Here is a 17,444-nt window from a genome sequence, read left to right on the forward strand (position 1 = left end):
CAGTAAAAAGACACGAGTCTCTCTTTAACAAATGAAGATGTAGAGATCTTGAATCCTGCATTTTCCTTTTAAAAAAAGACAGACATCAATATAGCAAAATAGGTTCAACAAAACTTGGCAGTTCAAAGAATGTCTTTGCTGGAGAAGGCAGTGGGTATAAGCCCCAAAATTAAATTCCTTGACAAATCATTTCAAGTGTGTTTTAAAAATTCAGCCCCCACTTTTAGTGCTGTTAAAATTAGGATCTATGCTTCAGAGCCGGCTCCCATTAAAGTTGGTAGTGTCCATTTTGGCAGCCTCAGTTTTTAGGAGCCCAACTTGACACACTTTTCTGGGGCCTGATTTTCAGTACAGTAACTCCTCGCTTAACGTTGTAGTTATATTCCTGAAAAATGCTACTTTAAGTGAAACAATGTTAAGCGAATCCAATTTCCCCATAAGAATTAATGTAAACAGGGTGGGAGGGGTTAGGTTGCAGGGAAATTTTTTTCGCCAGACAAAAGACATTATATACATATACAGTATAAGTTTTAAATAATTTTAAACAAACTAATACTGTATTCACCAAAGATACTGTGAAGCTTGGTTGAGGTGGGGCGTAGTAGGGATAAGGCACAAGGGCTTGCCCCACTCCGTCTGTCTGGCGCTCCTGCCTGGGAGTGGGGTTGGGGGCTTGCCCACTCCCCACCTAGAATACCAGGCAGGCGGAGTGGGATAAGCCCCCATGCCCCAACCCTGCTCCCCAGTAGGAGCACCAGGTGGGCGGATTGGGGCAAGCCCCAACGCCCTGACCCCGCTCCCCAGCAGGAGCGCTGGGCAGGCAGGTGGAGCGGGGCGAGCCCCAACGCCCTGACCCCGCTCCCCAGCAGGAGCGCCGGGCAGGCAGGTGGAGCGGGACGAGCCAAACAACTTTATAACGGAACGTTGCACAACTTTAAATGAGTATTTTCTCTAATAGATCAGCAACCTAATAACGAAACAATGTTAATTGGGATGACTTTAAGTGAGGAGTTACTGTATTGCTGAGTACCTACCCTCTGAAAATCAGGAGGGTCAGCTTGGGCCCCCTCCTACCCCCATTCACTAGTTGCTTCTGACAACATAAGCCGGTGGGAGTGTTCCCCCATTATAGCACTTGTGTCATTTATTGGCTAAGGGCCTGATCCAAAGCTCATTGCAGTGAATGGAAATCTTTCCATTAATGCCAGTGGCCTTCGATTGGTCCATCAGATACTTTAGCAATAGCTCACAAACTGTGGACTCAACCCTACAAACTGAATGTCCTATTTACACACTTCAGTGGGAGTTAAGGTCCCTCAGCATCTCACAGGTTGGAGTGAGCCCTATAGACATTTTACTGTTTTTAAATGTGTCACTGAGTAAGAGTATATTCATGATATGGCATGTTTTTTTTTAAAAAAAGACCATGTACTCATCTATATGCTACATAGCATACCTTGAAGGATCACAGACACTTTGCAGAATTAAGCAAAATCTTTAGACACAGCCTCTACAAAGTTTGGTGCCGACATTAAAATGCCGATTGTACAAATGATTGTGAAGACAGAAAAGGCCATCAAGCAGAGACGGTCTACCACGGAGGCTGCAAACTTCCATTCATTGCAAATGGCTTCCTCCTCATCCTGGTCCCTGAATCGGTTTGCAATATATCGAACTTCCTCCAAGATCTTAGCCAAATCTGGGTCACCTTCAGAGGGGTGTCCACTGTGCAGGAGAGTCTCTTCTTCTGTTGGTGAACAGGTCATCCTCCCACAAATTACCCCAGAATCAGTGGTCGGAGTGCAATGGACCCCTTCCAGCCCCCGGAACCCAATATAGAGCATATTCCCATTACTGGCTTGTTGTCCACTCACAGTGTTCATATCTACACTTGACAAGCTACATCGACGCTGCTTATGCTGACAGGCAGGGCGTACTTTATCCTCCCCTGGTCTCTTCATCCTCAGGAACCAGGCACACCAGTTCAGAAGGATGATTCTTGTCTGGAAGAAAATTGAGAAGTAAAACATCTTTGTAAACAGAAACTGATCATCATCAATAGCTATTTGTATTTTAGAGCTCTAGTACTCTCTGCTCCCCATAGGTGCGGTGGACACTGCCACATGCCCTGGCTTGAAGTGGTTTCCATTCTATACAGGGTTTATTACAATTTGGCTAAATAGCTCTCAGGACCTCCACTATAAAAATTGTTCCAGCGCTCCTGTGCTCCCTGGTCTCTATTTGCTGATCTTGCCCTGTAGCCTAGTGGTGATGTCATAATTGTCCTACAGTCACTCTCAGCCATTGAGGCCATTGTCCCACTCCCAGCAGGCTGCTAATGGCCATATGCAACTGTCAAATTATGACTGCTGTGGGCTGGTCTGACAGGTTGATTTTTTTTATCACATTCATGTCAGAGCAGTGACATGACAAACTTTGCTGTTTTTAAATTGAAACTATGGACTTTCCTTTGATTAGAAAACAATTATTTTCAATGAGACTCGAAATAGTTTTGCTTTATATTTGAGGTAATAAATAAAATAAGTGTTACAAACAGAAATAAGAGTGAAAGAATTGCAGTCTAATACTTCAGTGCTTTTTGGAGGCAGTTGCTAAAAATATGCCATACTAATTGGATTGAATTGCTATATTTTACAGTGTTTTTACTATACTCGCACTCAATCCTTTTATGACAGCTGATTGCAAACTGTATAAAACAGACCTGCATATACCACAGGGTGCAGATGGAACAGAAAAGTCCTTGGTAAAAACGATTAGTTTCGTTCCAGTGGCAAATCAAATCACTAGGTTTCATTTTATTGGGTTTTGCACTGCTGTTCAAAGAATGCTCCAGTTCAAATTCAGGCTTCCAAAATTCAGCTCTATCAGGATTTCAAAAAGTAATTCCAGTGTTTCTTTTTCCTAGTCATAATGTCATTTCATTATCTCAAACCACATGTCACTCTTGCAATGTAATTTATATTGGATTTAGTCCATTTGTTATGATTTTAGAATGCCACTTAGAGTAGATAGATATACTCCTGATGCTGTTTTGAGGGTAAATGTTTTTGCTAAAGACAGATTTCACATGCTCTTGTCTTCATATTTCTCCCCCACCCCCGCACTAATGTAATTCAGCTAAAAAAATAGACCACCTTTATTAATCCAAGGCCTGATCCAAAAGCCTGTTGACTCCTACTGAGTTTAAATGGGCTTTTGATCAGGTCTTCAGTGCTAAGTCTTGCTTATTTTACATGAGTATTCCAACTGATTCCAGCAGGAATATTTATGCAAATACACTCATCAATATTTGGTTTTCTATCTCACACTGCATTGGTCTATACATAATCAGTTCTATTACTGCATTGGTTGCTACTTAATCAGTTCTCTTTCAATTTTAATTTCCAATGCCACCACCTAACTGCCTATAATGTAAGCTCTTCGGGGCAGGGAATATCTAATGTTTGTAAGGCACTGGGGCATGGGATTGTAGGTATGGGACTGTATGAAGTAGTGATCGCTCGTTCCTGCCTAAAATCTAAGGAGAGTACTTTCCACCTTCACTATTGACCTGATGCTGCAGGATGCAAGGTAAAATATATGGGAATTGAGAATGCACCTTACCCTTTGCAATATCAAGCTATGCAGGATTCATAGGGTATGTCCACACAGCAATTAAACACCCACAGCTGACCCGAGTCAGCTGACTGGGGCTTGTAAAATTGGGGTGTAGACATTCTGGCTTGAGCTAGACCCCAGGCTCTGGGGTTTAGACATACCCTTAGCATTATCTCATCAATATTCAGTTACTATGCAAGATTCTAGTTCTCAGCCATGCTATGATAGTGCTTTACATAAAAACAATAATTCATGGTACTAGCTCATGAAGATGGCATTATACTTCAGCGACAGTGGAATATGACAGACAGAGATACTAACTTTTCATTTGTAGTTGACATAGTCCCTGGCTTGATGGTAAAGTCAGTATATAACTCACAGAAAGCTCCAAAATTCTCACGTCCACCTTAACATACCTCTCTAACATATAGTCATAGCTGCAGCTGTTCACAAGTAAACAACACTTAAATCTATAGCAGCGGCTGTAATGAAATTAATGTGTTCTTATTGGACAGAGTACTTCATGTTCTAGGTGGTTTTAGTTGTATTGCAGGAAATTTTTAAGATAGAAACAAGATGACGGTCTTAGTTCTTGCAAGTGTTTCCCTCTTTCTGAAAAATGAGAGGCCCACAAAAGGAAAGGTATGTGGACATTTTTGCTCAGCTGTGAAGCTTCGGTGGGGGAGGGTATCAAGAAGTAATGATAGGTCACCTGCCACTATGACACATCTCTAATCTGAAAATTTATATAGTGAATAAGTAGATATAAATGAACTGGAATCAGACCTTACCCACTTCGGCATTTTCCCCCCATCTGGGTCATGATGGTGATATTGCAGAACAATAACAGTGACAACAACAGAAAGGCCAACAATAATCATGGTGCTGGCAAAATACTGAGCTGCAAAAATAAACACATAATCAAGATATGTAAAATTATAGTGATATACAGGTGCTTCATACACCTACATAAACAGGTACTAATCTAAAGGAACACAGTTAAAATGGAAAACAAACCTGATTCTACACAAGCTACTTTTTAATGCATTTGGGAGAGATTTTTCAAAAGCAGAAAGAGTAGTCAGGCTCCAGTCTCTCACTGATTTTTCAATGGGAGTTGGCAACTGTTATGTTCATAGTATATACATAGGGAAAATAGATAAAAGAATTAAATATTCTTCCTGTAAAGTTGCGGCATAACACTGCTTTATTCCTTAGCATCCAGAACCTTAACACCCATGAACCAAACCCAGAGAGTGACAAAACATCCCTAAAGCAAGGCAGAGCTTAGTCCACTGAAAGCATAAGAGACATATCAGACTCCTCCTTAGAGAGCCCTATACCCTGCAAGCAAGACCAGGAAACCCCTTACATATTTAAAGTGATAATGTGTAATTTTAACACTGTTTTTAATAAAACACAAGCACCAGACTCTTTTTAGTGCCTTTGAAAATCTCCTTTCGTTATTGTTATCATCATTATTAGTTAGTTGGTTAATATCAGAGAGAGTGGTTGGGGTTTTCTGCTTATATATCAATTGCCATGTGGAGGAATTGTAATGAAAAATTTCCTCTCCGCCTTCCAGAGTATATTTCAATCTGCTGTTTTATAGAGCCCTCGCTTTCTGTGTTCCAAGACGCAACAACTGCATACTCCAAAGAAAATTCTTTGGCATTATCCCCAGTGACGTCTCATTTGTTTTCTTTATTTTGATCCAGATCTTCCAGCAGACCAGAGGACTCAAAAAATATGTAAGAAACCAGAGAAACCCCCCCACAAGAGGACCCTGCTTATGACAAACTTCACTGGATGCCAAGGTAGTAAGAGAGGGAACTACTATGAGTGGATAGAGGCCTGCAGTGATCAAACCCTTCAGCGAGCCCGTGAGCACCCTGCCCACTCTGCAGTGTCTCCTACCCCCAAGTGAGTGTTTTCTCACCCAAATGTCCCTATGTTACCACCACTGCGCCTTTGTGCTCCCCCAGCACATGTTCCATAACCATTCTCATTGTCCCCCTAGTGTGCTCCCTATCTTCCTCCCAATATACGTTCCCCCAGAAGGAGTGGTAAGCAGCCTCGATTCCCACTGAAATCATTGCTCTGCACCATGCAGGATCAGTCCTAAACATCTCTGATTCAACTGCACACAAATCATACACTTTCTAAATGTGCCTTATTTTTGGTCTTGAAGTGATTTAATTACAACTTGTCTGATTTAAAAAAAAAGAGAGAGAGAGAGAGAGAGAGAATAGATTGAAGTTACCTATTAATGGCACAGAATCTGATGTTGCTGGCATAATTTCTGCCACAAGTAGCATAAAGACAGTAAGAGACAATAAAACTGTTATACCTGAAAGATAAACATGAAGTACAGAATTAGGACAGCAGCTTGTCAGGTAATTGCTATCCACTAAAGAACAGATTTGAAGAAGTGCTGTGTGAAATTTATTCTCACAATCATACTCTTGCACTGATTGTACTCAATCCTGTTCTCTTTTGATACTACTTTAAAAACTCCCATTTTAGAGGGTAGAAATCTTGCCAAACTAGTTTAATTTTTTCTAAATCTGTGTTTTTGATATATCTAATACAAAAGCCTTCGTGATTAGGTCCCAGTTTTTGTGCACTTGTACAAATGTAGAAGCTGGACCTAATAATTTCGTTTTGGCCTTGTTAAACCTTGCTAGACTAATCTTCACTTCGCATCACTGTCCAAGGGATTTGATAAAATATGACAAATTAAAGTACTACTTGTTTTATGTTCCATCACCCCTTTTGAAAAGTTCACAAGAGAGTCTTTTGTTTTGAGCTTTCAATAACTTGATACAGTATGTGATGTGCTGATCAATAGGTTTGGAAGACATGAAGCTAAAAAGTACAGTAGTTAATCCCAGAAAACAGAAATTGTCCTGGGAGAGAGACCGATGTTCTCTCTGAAATTAGCAGTTGATCTCTGAGAGTTGCTTGCTCTAAGCAGTTCTGATACTGATTTCTGGATTTTGATTTTTGTTGCTCACTGATTTGCCCCTCTGAATATGACTCAGCTGTTGTCCTGATAGGATCTCAGGATTAGGTTTGCACAAAGGGAACCACTGTCAGCTGGAAAGGGACTGAAGGACAGGATAGCGCATCCTAAAAATTCAGAGGGTAGTCAGAAATCAAGGGCTAGGGAAGCTGGTTCTGAAATCCAAGAGAAACATACACTAAACATTAAAACGGCACTTGTGCAGAGATGACCAGTTTACATTCTGTCTTTTGAACAACCATTTTCATTAAATAGAAATTAATACATTTGTTATGTCCAAATTGGTGGTGTAAAATTTCATAAAATATTTAGCAGCTACCTTAACTATCGTGTATCAAAAAGATTCCAGTTTATCCACTCCTCACAATCCAACATTTAGCCATACATTTACAAAAAGAAGATGGCCTCACCACTAAAATATTTAAATGGAAGGAGCCCAACTTTTTCAAAAGGATGCAAAGGGTGACTCCTGGCTCTTAATGTATCACTTACTAGTAAGAGGAATATAGACTGAAAATAATGCCAGACTAAAATGCCAAAATACATGTTCTTTCCAACATAACCTTTATTCAGTGAAATTATTTTTCCCTCCAGCACATAAGTGTCAAACAGTAGCTCTATTTGTAATACAGGATTATACAGTTAAACATTGTAATGCTACTTGTATGTTTTTGTTGTTTATGTAACTCCTAGCTCCACCCTAACTAGTAGTATGACCTATTCTTTCATATCTTTGCTAAGATACCACCGTAAGAGATGCTTTAAAAACACCTACATACTTTTTATTAGATAGAAATGCAGCAAGACAGACAAACTTTTTCCCTGAGCATGCTGAGGCTATCTAGCTACATTGAAATCAGAAGACTCTTATAGAGCCAACTTTTAAAATACTTGGTAATGTGTTTACCTAGTGAGATCTTCTCTCCTGAGTCAGCCGGAAGCAGAAAAACTAATAGGGCAAGTGCAGATATCAGCACGCAAGGAATGAGAAGATTGAGTCCATAATACAGAGTCCTACGTCTCATAGTCACTGTGAATGTCACATCTGGGTAAGGTTCTTTACAACATTCATAAAAACTCTCACTCCTCTTCCCAGGAACTCCTGCACAGGAAAAAAAACAGGGAGAAAAGCAGAAACTAATCTGCATATAACCTATGATAACGTAGAAGCTACATTTAGACAAAAGCCTCCAAGTATCTTCTGTGAAGTCCCACAGCAAGTAAAATGTTCCTCTTCAATTCCAATTCTCCTCTCTGTTACATGACCAAAATTAGGTAATAAAGAATCTGAGTCAAAAAGGTTTTCAATGAACTTGCAATGATCAGAGTTCTCTCAGTGCCTCCACCGTCTTCATATGTTCTTCACCTTTTATCTTTTTTTCCACCACATTTAAAATGCCACTGTCTCAGACCGTCATAGCGTGTACCAATCCACTGCTTGGTAACCCTAACGTAGCTTTTTCTTTTTTTAATATATCTACAAAGAATGCTGGTTCATGTGTCTGCCAAGGATCTGTTAGTAAATGGACTGATGGATCAGCATGCATTTGTACTGGTACTTGCTACCTGAGCTGTGTACATTTTTACGATCTGAAAAAAAAAGACAAGGGGCCTGATCATCATTTACACAAAGGTCCTTTTATACTGATCTACCTTTCCATCCACTTTAAAGCCCCTTTACATTCCCAAAGTACAGAGTGTAAATGAAAATCAGATCCAAGGGCTTACCTACTAGATCCCACTCTCCATTTGAAATGTATCCAGATATATCTGCTTCTTGCATTTGTAAGTCCAAGGACCATCCACCATAGGTCCAGGATCCAAACTTCAGATTACACTTCTGAACATCAAATGGAAACCAGCGCACATCTATGTAGCATGAGCTCTTGAATATGCCTAGAGTTTAAATAGAATAAAAAAAAAATCTATAGAAATGCTTGTTTCACATACTATTTCATCTGTTTTTGTAAATGATCCCTGTTACACACTGCAGCTGTCCAGCACTTACTCTGAGGGTAGTCTACACAGCAAAGAAATCCCGCAGTTGGCCTGTGCTAGCTGACTTGGGTTCACAGGGCTGCAGCCCAAGCCCAGAAGCGTACACAGCAATGAAAACAGCTGCCATGGTCCAGCAGCAGGTTTTTCTTTGCTGTGTAGTAAAAGTACACTTAATATACCTCAAGAAGTGAAAAGGAAGACAATTCAAACTTACTATAGTAATAGATTTGCAGAATCTATATACTGACTATATACCTCCTTTCACTGAATTGCATAGGTCACTTCTCTAATTCTCTTTTCCTGGTGTTACTATTCTCTTCATGATGTGGCTGGGATGGGATTTCTGTTACTAAATATAACGAGAGGCCCTGCAAGCTGATTTCCTGTCTTTTAAGATTTACATAACACTGGCTCATTCCTTTCAAGAAGGCTAACCTCTATTTGTTGCGTTTATTGTATAAAACGATGGACAAAGTTAAACATGACTGATCAAGGACCCAGCACTCAGCACCTTGAAAGATCAAGTCCATAAACACCAATTGGAGCTTCCTGTGAGCGGAAGGTAGGAGACTCCATGGACCATACCTAGGACCGCAGTAGATTTAATTTGCCTGGGAAGCACTTGGATACTGCAAGGAATGGGCACTCTATAAGACCCTAAGTTAGACGGAAGAAACCTGATTCTAATAATGATATTCTAGGGAACAGAAATAGCTCCAGGTGTCCAATCCAACACGGATCACTATGTTTCAAAATTTCAAATATGAAATAAAAGCATTCTCAGGAATGAGCTACAGACCAAAAGCTGTTCTGAGAAAGTGTTTCGTGCATCATTTCAAATAGCAAATCCATCCAAGAAATTAGTAAACTATTTACTATAAGAATGAATTCATGAACAGAAGCGCCAAATTCATGGAATAAATTAATCATGTTTAATTATTCCCTCAGCCTCAGGAAACAATATTTTTGTATGTCAAAGGGTCATGTGATTTTTATTTCTATTCATACTTCCATACTTCTGAAACCATAAATTGATACAGTAACTCCTCGCTTAATGTTGTAGATATGTTCCTGAAAAATGCTACTTTAAGCAAAACGATGTTAAGTGAATCCAATTTCCCCATAAGAATAAATGTAAATAGGGGGGATTAGGTTCCAGGGAAAACATTTTTGCCAGACAAAAGACCACACACACACACACACACACACAGTATAAGTTTTAAACAAACAATTGTTTGTACACAGCAATGAAGAGTGTGTGAAGTTTGGTTGAGGTGGCTAAGTCAGAGGACGGAAGAGGGTGGGATACCCAGGGAACGCCTTACTATTAAATGATGAACTAGCACTTGGCTAAGCTCTCCAAGGTTAACATATTGTTGTTAATGTACCTCACACTCTACAAGGCAGCACGAATGGAAAGAGAGGAAGACAGCATGGCAGAGAGAGACGGACACACGTGTGAGAGAGAGAGAGAGGCACGCATTGCCCCTTTAGTTTGCTGACCCTACTCTGAGTACATTGCCTTTTTAAGTAGATCACCAAGTTGAGACAGCAGCTGCTGCCAGCAAGCTCCCTCCATCCTAAACCCTGTCGTCATCCCCCTGCTCTGTGGAGATAAGGTGCAGGAGCAGGGGGAGCAGGGATATCCTGACATTAGCACCCTTCTTCCCCCCACCTCTGCACAGCAAGCAGAAAGCTCCTGGGAGCAGCTCCAAGGCAGAGGGCAGGAGCAGCACCCGGCAGTGGGGGGAGGGACAGCTGAACTGCCAGCAATTGGTAGCTTGCTGGGCGGCTGCTGCACAGGGAACTTAGGGGAGCGGGGAGTTGCTAGGGGGCTGCTGGTCCACCCTCGTTGCAAGCCCCCACCAGCTAGCGCCAATGGGCTAAGGTAAAGCAGGCGGCTGCTAAACAACGTTGTAAGGGAGCATTGCGCAAGTTTAAACGAGCATGTTCCCTAATTGATCAGCAACGTAACAATGTTAACCAAGACGATTTTGAGTGAAGCATTACTGTAATAGGAAATGGGGCTAAACCAGTGATATGACAGAGGATTTATATCATTGCAATTGATACTTTTTTTTTGTATGATGGTATCCATGCAAGATTGTGTTCTAAATACAAATACATACATAATTACAGGTACATATGTGTAATTTATATAGTTTTAAATCTAGCAAACAGGTACTATCTAGATTTATATGGCGTATGAAAGAGTTTATATCCAAACTATGAGATGACTTCATATATGAGTAGGCAAGAGCTATTACATGAAAACAATCTACTTCTTACCTGGGGGCAGGTATTGGCAGTGTCCTGAAGAATTGACCAAAACATTGGTATGAAATGTCGCATCAAATCGCTCATCAGCACTAGAATGGGAGGGAAGAAGACCTGAATTACACTCTTTGATGGAATCAATGAGGTCTTAAAGAATTGCAGTATTCTTACAAAATGTGGATTTCCCCTACCCTCCCAAACCAAAAACCTCTTGATTGTATTCTCCTCTAACTCCCACTTTGTCCCAATGTCATGTACCTGACTTCAGTGAAGTTACTCCCAATAAACACAGCTGCAAATCAGCAGTTAATCGTCTCATTTGCTCACTCGCTGATCAACTGGTGTAAGTCTAGATTAATTACCATGGCATCGTGTGATTTATTTCCCAAATTGAAACCAGCCCTTCCCCAAAATCCTAGCGGAACTGTACAAGGAGATCTGGTCTCCTCTTGTTGCCAGCAGCATATAACTTTCATTAGCATTAAGAGGAGTTAATGAACATTGAGAGGATTTATGACCAATTTCTCCCCCTTGCCTGCCCCCAATACAATTACAGATTACTTTTCGTCAGTGAAAAGACTATTTAGTATATCTTAAAGTCTGGTCAATCCCCACTGACATCAACAGGCGTCTTCCATTCACTCTGTGGTCACCAGATCAAACTCTGAGTATTTAACTCAGAATCGACAAACCAGGAGGCTGGTAAACTAAAATCAGACCTTATTATTGTTTCATCTTTTAATCTAATAGTGCTGTGAAATAATTACTGTTAGTGCTGTTTGTAATGCCTTAGATCAGAGGCCATCAACCAGTCAATTGTGCTCAAGTGGTCCATCCTGGAGCCTCTGACAGGCGACCTCCAGCCACTAAAAGTCTGGTGTGCAGCGGGGCTAAGGCAGGCTCCCTGCCTGCCTTGGCCATGCACAACTCCCGAAAGCAGCCAACCCACCCCTGAGGCCCCGGGGGAGTGGGGAGGCAGTGGTTTCCCTCTGCATGCTGCTCCTGCCTGGAATAGGGAACTGTGGCCAATGGGAGCTGGGGGGGGGTAGGGGCAGTGCCTGCAGAGAGGGGCAGCATGCAGTGCCACGGGCTGCAGGGGGGTGTGATGGCCGCTCCCAGGTACATTGTAGGGCCGGGGCAGGCAGGGAGCCTGCCTTAGCCCTGCTGCGCCGCTGACCAGGAGCTGCCCAATGAGGAAAGTGCCTCCCAGCAGGAGCCCGCACCCCAACCTCCAGGCCTGAGCCCCCTCCCAGAGCCAGCACCCCATACCCCCTCCTGTACCCCAACCCCCCCCATACTCCAAACCCCTCAACCCCCGTCCCCAGCCCAGTGAAAGTGAGTGAGGGCGGGGGGGGGGGCCTCAGGGAAGGGGCAGAGTAGCTCCTAGGTTGCACTTAAATTCAAAAAGTGATCTTGTGCATAAAAAGGTGGGAGTCCACTGCCTTATATTATTAGTATAGATGCAACTATTATTAAGATAGGAATGAATTAGCTTCTTTCATTTGTTTTAAAATGGTGCTTAATTGCATATTTGTGTGTGTACAAAAAAAAATCAATTATTGCCAAGTGATATCTCAAATACATTTGGCCTGGTATGAGGAAGTTCTATAGCTTGTATATACAGGAGGTCGATCTAGATGGTCACAGTGTTCCCTTTTGGCCTTGGACTCTGTCATTAATGATTTTCTTAGGTGATACACATGCTAGAAGCTGCTATATGTAACATATATTAAAATGAACCAAAACCAAACCAACCCAAAAAACTCACTTTCTGTTCCTGAGACAAAAGTTTAATGGATTAACTGCCTTAATTCTATTTGTTATCAACAGAGATTTTTAAACTTGTCATAACAGCAAATAGCTACGTATTGTTTACTGTTTGGGCTGGTTTCGGGCCTCCTCCTTTTTTCAGCATCTTAAATGAATTTGGGGTGATTGGACTGATGGGTATTTGGTTTGTGCCATGTCTTTTTGTTTGTAAATCATGTATGTGTGTGTGTAACTGATATATTTTAAAAATTGTGAAGTGAGGAACTACTGTACAATCCCAATTCTGAGGCAGCTCTCAACTCATGATATTTCCAGATGTTTGGGATGCTACAGTGATATGGTCTGTAAAAGTACCACCTGAATGGAACGTCTCACAAGGGTTTGGGGTGAGACTTTCCTATTGCCAGTGTCCCACAAAGGATTCTTTTGTTCTATATATGTGCAGTACCATAGTACTCTGCTGGTAAGTAATCCTAACCCTAAGTAACATTCACCACTCGTTTAAACTAAAATCATCCCATTTGGGTAAGAATTTTTGGCACTATCAAAAACAAACCAGAAGCTTGGTGTAGACAGCTTGGGTATAGGGTCTCCTATCTGTGGACCTGCACATGAGAAAATCCCAGAAAATACAGGTGAAATTAGCCTGGGCCATGAGGAAATGCTGCCAGCCCCTCTTGAGACACTGAAAATAGGTGACAGCACCCTCAGTCATCTGTCTCCAAGACACAGTCTGTGCTTTTAGCTGATCAAGACACCCAAGTTATCTACAGGATGGTTTGAAATTGACCAGGCTCTGATCTCCCTGCCTCTTAGCAGTTTAGGTTCTTCTCAACTTCAAAAACAGCATCAGCAAAGTAGGCTTTGGATCTGAGGTAGGGTGAAGGTACAATATTCATGAGTCTGGTGGAAAATAAACTTCACTGAAGAAAAACTACATGAAAGGAACTGAAACCAATTAATAAAGCTAAATTAAGAGAAAGTAGAGAGGAAAGAACACCCAAACTTCAGCAAAAAAGGGAAAGAACTGGAATGCTGAATGAAAAATTGTGAGAAAAATGAATTAGGAAGCAGCACTAGCAGCAAAAGAACGTGTATCCCTATTTTAAATCCTCTTTTCCCATTAATTTCTACCAGTCCATTCTATTCCCAAGCCTAGTTTTTCATCGTGTTTTCAGTATTGTGACATATCAATCATGTCTGTGTAAAATGGATTCTTCATTTTTTGTGTAGTTCAGCACTTACTGTAGGTCCACTTAAAGCAACGGAGAGTTATAAGCACTCATCACTTTTCAAAATCCAACCAGTTATTTAGGTGCTTAATTTTAGGTACCCAAGTTTGGCTACATTTCTTCTATCTACAACATCCCAATATAGGGTTTCAGCCTGAGGACCAGATTTTCAAAAGTGTTTAGGCACCTAAAGATACAGAGTGGCATGTAATGGAATTCTCAAAAGAGCCTAAGCAGGTTAGGTGCTTAATGGCCATTGGTTTAAATTGAAGTTAGGCACCTAAATTGCTTAGTTACTAGCTACATCTTTAGGCACCTAAATGCCTTTGAAAATCTGGCCCCTTGTGCATTCAACTCCTACTGTCTACCTAATTACGACATAGCGCTCAACACCATAGTATCTGAATGCCTTTACTTTAATGGTACTTAAGGACATTCAGCACCTCACAGGATTGTACCTTTAACCCCTAGTAAACTATTCCAGAGTACTCTAAAGAAAGAGGACCCAAATATTTGGCCTACTTTGCTGCATATTTCTGTGTTTGAAAAACTAAAAGTAAAGCATTCATCATTTTAGAATTGGTTACTTTGTACTTCAATTTTTTCCCCCTCTAAGTTTCCTTTGACTCTTTACTATTAATATTATCTTAACGCTTTTAAAAATGTATCCAACTATTGATGATTGAAGCAGGAAGGACCAAGGACACAGTTGGAAACGTAAGAGGTATTGTCAGTGAGTGCAGATGCAGAATTAGGGAGGGCTGTGGATTGAGGGGTATTAAGAAGGACAAGGAATAAGGGTGCATAAGGAAAGGGTTTGAGTCTAAAGGATTCTAAGGCCTGGTCTACACGGTGGGGGGGATCGATCTAAGATCTCGTAGCTGAAGTTGCGTATCTTAGATCGACTTAGAATCACTTAGTTCGCGTCCTCGCGGCACAGGATCGACAGCCGCCACAACCCCATCGACTCTGCTTCCGCCTCTTACCATGGTGGAGTGCTGGAGTCGATGGCAGAGCAATTGGGGATTGATTTATCACATCTACACTAGACACGATAAATCGATTCCTGATAGATAGATCACTACCCGCCAATCCGGCAGGTAGTGCAAACGTGGCCTAAAACAGCAAATGCTCCATAATTGAAACTGAGGATGAGAGGAAGCCGTGTGCCCTTCTAGAACAGACCCACCAAGCAATACTAAGAAGCTATCTTTATTGCATGCATTGTTTTTAAAAGGCAAAACAGAATTATTTTGTATATACCATAGATCGAAGCATTGATTTTGTACAGTATTGCAATTTAGGTGAGATATTCCAATGAGGATTGGCCATTGCATTCAGAGGCACCAACTCCATGGGTGCTCCGGGGCTGGAGCACCCACGGGGAAAAATTAGTGGGTGGTCTGCATTCACTGGCAGCCAAGGTCCCACCCACCCCCGGCCCCATCACCTCCTCCCCCTGCCTCCTCCTAGTACTTGTGCTGCCGAAGAGTTGTAGCAAGCTCTGGGAGGGAGGGGGGGCTGGGATTTGTGGAAGGAGTCGAATAAGGGCAGGGAGGGGGTGGAGTTGGGGCAGGGACTCAGGGGAAGGGGTTGGAATGGGGGAGGGAGGCAGTGGGGGGGGTTGAAGAAGTCGGTGCCTATGATTGCATTGATATATTTTTGAATACTGTAACTCAGTGTGGTCATGGAACAAGGCAAGAAGTGTTTGATTACTAGGTAGATATTCTCTAACCACTGTTTAGTGCCGGTAATTAATATATTAAAAGAAACTAATTCTGAATAATTTGCAAAACAGAGAAAAGAGGTCTGCAAGAGTAATTTAATCAACTGTAGTTACATTGTTTCAAGTTCTGAACAGAAAGTTTACCATATTAAACAATGTATTTGTCAGTGTCTTTGAAACAAATTAATGTGAAGGCTGAAGACAGGGACAGAGCTAAATTTTGCAACTGTGATGTGCATGGATATTGGTTAGAGAATGTGTTTCCAGAGAAATGAAAGCAGAAGATGCAACTCATTCACTTTAAAAGAAAAAAGGCCCAGTTCTGCACCCCCTACTGTTCGATCATATTAAAGAAATTCTGTATTAAAATCACAAATGAGTTTGATTCCCCATAGTTTAAATTCCAGGGTATTACTAATTAAGAGGTCTCTTGGGTTTTGGTACTGTTTGTCTCCCTCTCTGTGTGAAACATGCAAGCTGCTAATTGTGTTAGTACATCGTAAGACAGAGTCTGTTCTCAAAGCAATACTTTGTAACAACAGAAACAGCACACAGAGACTCCCCGCCCTTTTGTTGTATTTATTTCGCTTTGCTAACAATCGTGACTAAAATAGAGATAGAGGATGTATGTGGATGGATGCTTGGTGTGGATAATAACTGAATGACCAGGGAGGTGCCAGCCTAAGAATCCAGTGTCCATCGGCCGAAGAAGGCTTCAAGTGGAAACGAGAGGACACAGGGCAGACTGGAATCCACCCAACAGCCTCAAGGATGGGAGAACCAAAGAACAAGATAACATCTGGCAGCACGGAGCCGTCAGGAATGTGCCATCTGCTGATTGGTTCAGCAACAGCATGATGAAGCAATTCCCATAGACTGGCATAGAAAGAAATTCCTATAAAAATGGACTCTAGAAAGTGAGAACTTTGGGGTCTGATTCTGCAAACCAACTTCCAGGAACATCAGATGAGCAGCTGACAAGGCCCTGCTCCCTCCTCATGTCCAGGCCACCTGGCCAGTGGCTTGGCATGAACAACTCTAAGGCTGGTAACTATGATAACAACCTTGCAGAACCTGTGTGTGTATGAATGAATAAATATGAAATTGAATGGAATGTTATAGCTATAACTAACTGCTTACTATGATTCTTTCTGTATTCACAATAAATATGGTATTTTGCCTTTTCCCCTTAAATAAGATCCTGCTGGTTTTTATTTTACTGGTATAACACTACTGACATTAAATACTTACTCATGCAAGTAAATGCACTGACATCAGTAAGGGGTGCAGGCTAAGGCCCAAACTAATTAGAGTTAAAAACAAACATAACACTGTGTAACATGAGTGGAGACACTGAGGTACATAAAGGAATATTAACTTACTGGAACAGATTCTAGTCCTCTTCTGACCCAGAGGCTGAGCCATGCACCACACACAGTTATTCCCAGGTTTCAGAGTAGCAGCCATGTTAGTCTGTATTCGCAAAAAGAAAAGGAGTACTTGTGCCACAAGTACTCCTTTTCTTTTTACAGTTATTCCCGAGGATCTTAGCCTGCCCCTCTTCCCCCGATTTCTGGGAATTTTGCATAGGGTAAAATTTTCCAAAGCATCAAAGTGACTTAGGTGCTTAGTCGCATTTTCAAGAACGACTTGGGTGCAGAATTCTGACTGAAAATCATCAGTGGGATATAGACCTCTTATTGCTCTTTAGAAATGGGACTAAGGCACATTTGAAAATTCTACCCATAGTCGAGATTTTTTAATTGCTTTTTGAAGTGCAACGCTTCAAACTGAGATA

General features: G+C 41.4%; 1 protein-coding gene across 1 annotated transcript in view; it reads right to left on the reverse strand.

The window, feature by feature from the left end:
* Positions 1 to 1,411: 1,411 nt before the first annotated feature.
* CHRFAM7A (CHRNA7 (exons 5-10) and FAM7A (exons A-E) fusion) overlaps positions 1,412 to 17,444 on the reverse strand; it is a 94,786-nt gene continuing 78,753 nt past the window's right edge. Inside the window, exons 5-10 of the mRNA XM_077828317.1 lie at positions 10,931 to 11,010; positions 8,372 to 8,539; positions 7,551 to 7,745; positions 5,882 to 5,968; positions 4,410 to 4,519; positions 1,412 to 2,003 (exon numbers count right to left, since the gene is read on the reverse strand). Coding sequence (XP_077684443.1) covers positions 1,485 to 2,003; positions 4,410 to 4,519; positions 5,882 to 5,968; positions 7,551 to 7,745; positions 8,372 to 8,539; positions 10,931 to 11,010 — 1,159 coding nt within the window. The 3' untranslated portion in view covers positions 1,412 to 1,484. The remainder of the gene's footprint in view (positions 2,004 to 4,409; positions 4,520 to 5,881; positions 5,969 to 7,550; positions 7,746 to 8,371; positions 8,540 to 10,930; positions 11,011 to 17,444) is intronic.

Source organism: Eretmochelys imbricata, chromosome 10, assembly GCF_965152235.1.
Source record: "Eretmochelys imbricata isolate rEreImb1 chromosome 10, rEreImb1.hap1, whole genome shotgun sequence".
Classification (NCBI taxonomy): domain Eukaryota; kingdom Metazoa; phylum Chordata; order Testudines; family Cheloniidae; genus Eretmochelys; species Eretmochelys imbricata.